Below are 5,000 nucleotides of genomic sequence, written 5' to 3'. Positions count from 1 at the left end.
CATGCCTTCATTCACACACGCCTTCACACATACATGCCTTCATACACACAATCTACACACACACACACACACACACACACACACACACACACACACACACACACACACACACACACACACACACACACACACACACACACACACACCTACACACACACACACACCTACACTCGCACACACCTACACACACACACACCTACACACACACACACCTACACACACACACCTACACACACACACACCTACACACACACACACCTACACACACACACACCTACACACACACACACCTACACACACACACACACACACACACACACACACACACACACACACACACACACACACACACACACACACACACACACACACACATATGCACATACACACACCTACACATGCACATACATACATACACATGCACATACACACATCCACACGTCCACATATACAGACCTACACATAGTCTCTCTCTCCCTCTCCCTCCTCTCTCTCTCTCTCTCTCTCTCTCTCTCTCTCTCTCTCTCTCTCTCTCTCTCTCTCTCTCTCTCTCTCTCTCTCTCTCTCTCTCTCTCTCTCTCTACCTCATACACACACATACACCCAGCTATATGTCTATATAACTATAAGTGCATATATCCATATACGTGTGTGTGTGTGTGTGTGTGTGTGTGTGTGTGTGTGTGTGTGTGTGTGTGTGTGTGAGTGTGTGTGTGTGTGTGAGTGTGTGTGTGTGTTTGTGTGTGTGTGACAGTTTATGAAGGCGAGCTTGATGCATGTAAACATGATCATGAGGAATGTTCAGAGTTGTAACAGGAAAAATATAACCCACGCTGAGTGCTGAAGAAATTGTTGGCAGACAATGCCATGTAAAGTGTAACACAAGTTAGTGCTTGTCAGTGAAAAAACAAAAAACTGATGTAACTTTTATTTTTGCTTATTGCAAAACTTTGTTTATATACTATAATGAAATACAGGCCAGGATAAGGAAACTGTGATACATGATATTTGAAGAACATTGAGGGTGGAATCATTAAGGTTGACTTGTGTACCTTGAGCTAGAGTAGGCATGTATAGTGATGTATGCGCATACAGATACATACCTACATTTCTACAATAGCAATCCTTCTGCATATGTATTTATAATTAATACATAGTATGAAATCCATATGTACTTATATAAATGTATGTGCGTTGTGTTTGCGGACATACAAGAAAGATTTAAATATGTAATAATAAGAGATATTTGCATATATACTCATTAGAATCCAATTATTTGCACTGAATTAAAACTGATTTCCCCATCATGCCGCCTCGACTAGCAGACGGCTGAACTGTGACCAACTTTTATAAGGTGGCTTAAAATTTAACTCATAAAATGGGCACAAACCACAGGGAAAGGAGCCGAGAGAATGGTGCTGCACTCCAACACCTACACCAGATCAGATACTGATCATAAAGGGGATATTCTTGACCTGTTTGGTATGTGCTGTTTCGGAGGTGATGGTGCAGTGTCTGCTGGGGATATGCGACTTTACACTGCTTGCAGAATCATCCACACACTGCAGGACTAAACAAAAATTAATACAATCCATCTATTTCAGACAAGAACACGTCGACGTTTCAACACGAGATCAGGAGCGACACAGAGCCCAGCACACCGCCAAGACGCAACGATGACGGACCCACCATGTACATGGTTATGCCTTTAACCTAGCGTCCTCCATGAGCTCGCTCCGATGAATCACTCTATCTTCAGAATGGAAGGGTTACACATTCCCTATCCAGGCAAATATCATAGGATCAATCACCCTGTGGTCACTGGGGCACAGGCCCTCATCCAGACAGCTCCAGTGTACTATGGTAACCCCCACCAGTCTATAAGAACACCAGCACCAGCTCCTGTTCAGCCTGCTGTTGCTGCCCCTACATACCAACCCATAACAGAAGACGAAAACAATATTGTTAATACTATTGAAGAAAAGCCCTACAACTGTGACCAGTGCGGCAAACAGTTCGCACAGAAAAGTCATCTCACAAGTCACATGCAGTGGCATAACCGTGAGAAAAAATTTGAGTGTGAAGTTTGCAACAAACGCTTCTCAATGGAGAGTCACTTGAATGGACACATGCTGGAACACAGCAGGGAGAAAAAGTTTGCATGCCACATGTGTGGTAAAAGGTTTGCAATGGAGAATTACCTGAACAGTCATATGCTGGTTCACATGACAGAAAAGAAGTTTGAGTGCAGAATATGTGACAAAAGATTTACCATGGAGAATCACCTTAATAGTCACATGCTTGTCCACAATACCGAAAAGAAGTTTGAGTGTGGAATATGCAGGAAGAGGTATAGCCAGAAAAGTCACCTTAACAGCCACATGCTGAAGCACAGCAAAGAGAAGAACTTTGAGTGTACAGTGTGCGGTAAGCGCTTTAACATGGAGAGTCATCTCAACAGCCACATGCTGGTGCACAGTGATGGTAAGAAGTTTGAATGTGTACTTTGTGGGAAGAGGTTCCACATGGAAATTCAGTTGAACAGCCACATGGTTGTTCACAATGAGGTGAAAAAGTTCGAGTGCCATCTGTGTGAGAAAAAGTTTAGCCTGGAGATCCACCTTAACAGTCACATGATGGTGCACAACAATGACAAGAAGTATGAGTGCCTCTTGTGTCACAAACGTTTCACTATGGAGAGCCACCTCAACAGCCACATGCTTGTGCACAATGAAAAAATCTACAAGTGTGACATATGCGGCAAACGATTTAACATGGAAAGTCACTTGAACAGCCACATCCTTGTCCACAGTGTGGAAAAGAACTTTGAGTGTGAACTGTGTGACAAGAAGTTTGCCATGGAAAATCACCTGAATAGTCACATGCTGGTACATAGTGAGGATAAAAAGTTTGAGTGTCAGTTATGCGGTAAGCGTTTTAACATGGAGTGCCACCTCACCAGCCATATGCTTGTTCACAGTGACGAGAGGAAGCACGAGTGCCAGATCTGTGGGAAGAGGTTCAACATGGAAAGTCACCTGAATAGTCACATGCTTGTACACAGTGAAAAGAAATTTGAGTGTATTTTGTGTGGGAAAAGGTTCCTCATGGAGAGCCATCTTAATGGCCACATGCTTGTCCACAATGAAAAAAAGTTCGAGTGTGGGTTGTGCGGGAAACGATTCTTGATGGAGAGTCACATGAACAGTCACATGCTCGTCCACAGCACCGACAAGGCCTATGAATGTGAAACCTGTGGCAAGAGATTCAATTTAGAGGCTCACCTCAACAGCCATATGCTTGTGCATAATGAAGAAAAGAATTTTGAATGTAGTTTGTGTGGCAAACGTTTTGGGATGGAGTGCCACCTTAACAGCCACATGCTTATCCACAATGAAAAGAAGTTTGAGTGTGAATTATGTGGAAAAAGATATAACATGGAAAGTCACCTGACAAGTCATATGATGGTGCATGGGGAGCGCAGGTTTGAATGTGAGATTTGTGGTAAGAGGTTCACTCAAGAAATGCATCTTAACAGCCACAGATTTATGCACACTGAGGAGAAAAAATATATTTGCGATCAGTGTGGGAAACGCTTTGCCCAAGAGAGCCATCTCAGGTGTCATAAATATGTTCATAGTGATGAAAAGAGGTTTGCTTGTGAAGAGTGTGGCAAGCGCTTTACACAGGAAGCTTATCTCCATAGTCACATGTTTATGCATAACAAGGTTAAGAAATTTGAGTACCAAGAATGGTCTAAACATCCTGTCAACACAAAGTTCATGCATAACGATGATAAAAGATTTGAGTGTGAGGACTGTGGAAGGCGCTTCGCTCATCAGAACCATCTAAGCAGTCACAGGTTTGTCCACAGTGAAGAAAAACGATTTGAGTGTGGTGAATGTGGCAAGCGCTTCACGCAGGAGAGCTACCTCACAAGCCATAGCTATGTGCATAGCGAGGAGAAGAAGTTCCAGTGTGGAAAGTGTGGCAAAAGATTTGCACAGGAGAGCCATTTGAACAGCCACAGTTACGTTCACATGGAGAAGAAACCTTATGAATTTGATAGCTGTGGGAAGCCCATAATCCCTGCACAAAAGGCTACCCAGATGAATGGCCATATTGTGGTGCAGGGTGATGGTGACAATGGAAAAATAATATCCCAGCAGCAGCTTCAAAACCCGTACGCCTACGCTCAGTGGGAACACGTGCGGACACTCTGGTCCTTGTAACAGCATTGCCAACAAGATCAGGCCCCTGTTATTTTTGACATGAAGGTCGAGTGTAGGCTCGCGCCCAGCAACATTCTGACTCGGGATTTCATTTCCAGTGATGTCCATGTGGTGCCGAAGGGTATATATATTACTATATGCCCAGCTTTTGTGTGTAACAGTATTACCTATCACACGGCATCTCCTAAAGTGACAGTTCACTTCACGTTTCTGACACTAGTGGAATTACATATTTAAACTTCTTGTATGTACATATGCAAACACAGTTATGAATGAAAATATCTTGAGTCAGGGGGATCTCCTTAATCCAGGCATGATGTATTAGATTTGTAGCCAAGGACATGAGTCATAGGAATGAGTGTCATTGGCTATGCATTATGAGTAAAGAGAAATGTTCAATTATGGCTTAGTTATGATCTGCAGGACAAAATACTTGTCTGCAGGACCGTACTTGTGAGTACGTGAGGAGTAAAAAAGAAGGTCGTATCACCTACGATACAAGTGAATTTCAAAAACTCTAAAATGAGATAAAGTTATATGAATGACCTTAAATGATTTAATAATGAAGGTTGAAGTTTGTGCTTCTTTAAAATATTTGTTACTTGTTTGTGTTTAAACGGTAATGGTATGACCTCATTTTTACCCCATGTAATATTTTAGCTGTAACTGATCAGTGCAGGCTTGGCCGAGACTGATGATTTTTTTTATATATATACAGATATAATTAAGTTGTAGACTAGGAGGACATGTATGTAGATATATATACAT

The 5,000-nt window shown here is 42.4% G+C and overlaps 1 protein-coding gene across 1 annotated transcript in view; it reads left to right on the top strand.

The window, feature by feature from the left end:
- The window catches only part of LOC113804863 (zinc finger protein 493), a 27,438-nt gene that overhangs the window by 21,265 nt on the left and 1,173 nt on the right, over positions 1–5,000 (top strand). The window contains exon 2 of the mRNA XM_027355773.2: positions 1,605–5,000. This exon is cut by the window's right edge and continues 1,173 nt beyond it. Coding sequence (XP_027211574.2) covers positions 1,740–4,232 — 2,493 coding nt within the window. The 5' untranslated portion in view covers positions 1,605–1,739 and the 3' untranslated portion in view covers positions 4,233–5,000. The remainder of the gene's footprint in view (positions 1–1,604) is intronic.

Source organism: Penaeus vannamei, chromosome 2 (assembly GCF_042767895.1).
Source record: "Penaeus vannamei isolate JL-2024 chromosome 2, ASM4276789v1, whole genome shotgun sequence".
Taxonomy (NCBI): Eukaryota; Metazoa; Arthropoda; class Malacostraca; order Decapoda; family Penaeidae; genus Penaeus; species Penaeus vannamei.
Note: the sequence above shows the minus strand (reverse complement) of the source record. Positions and strands in the feature narration are given on the sequence as shown.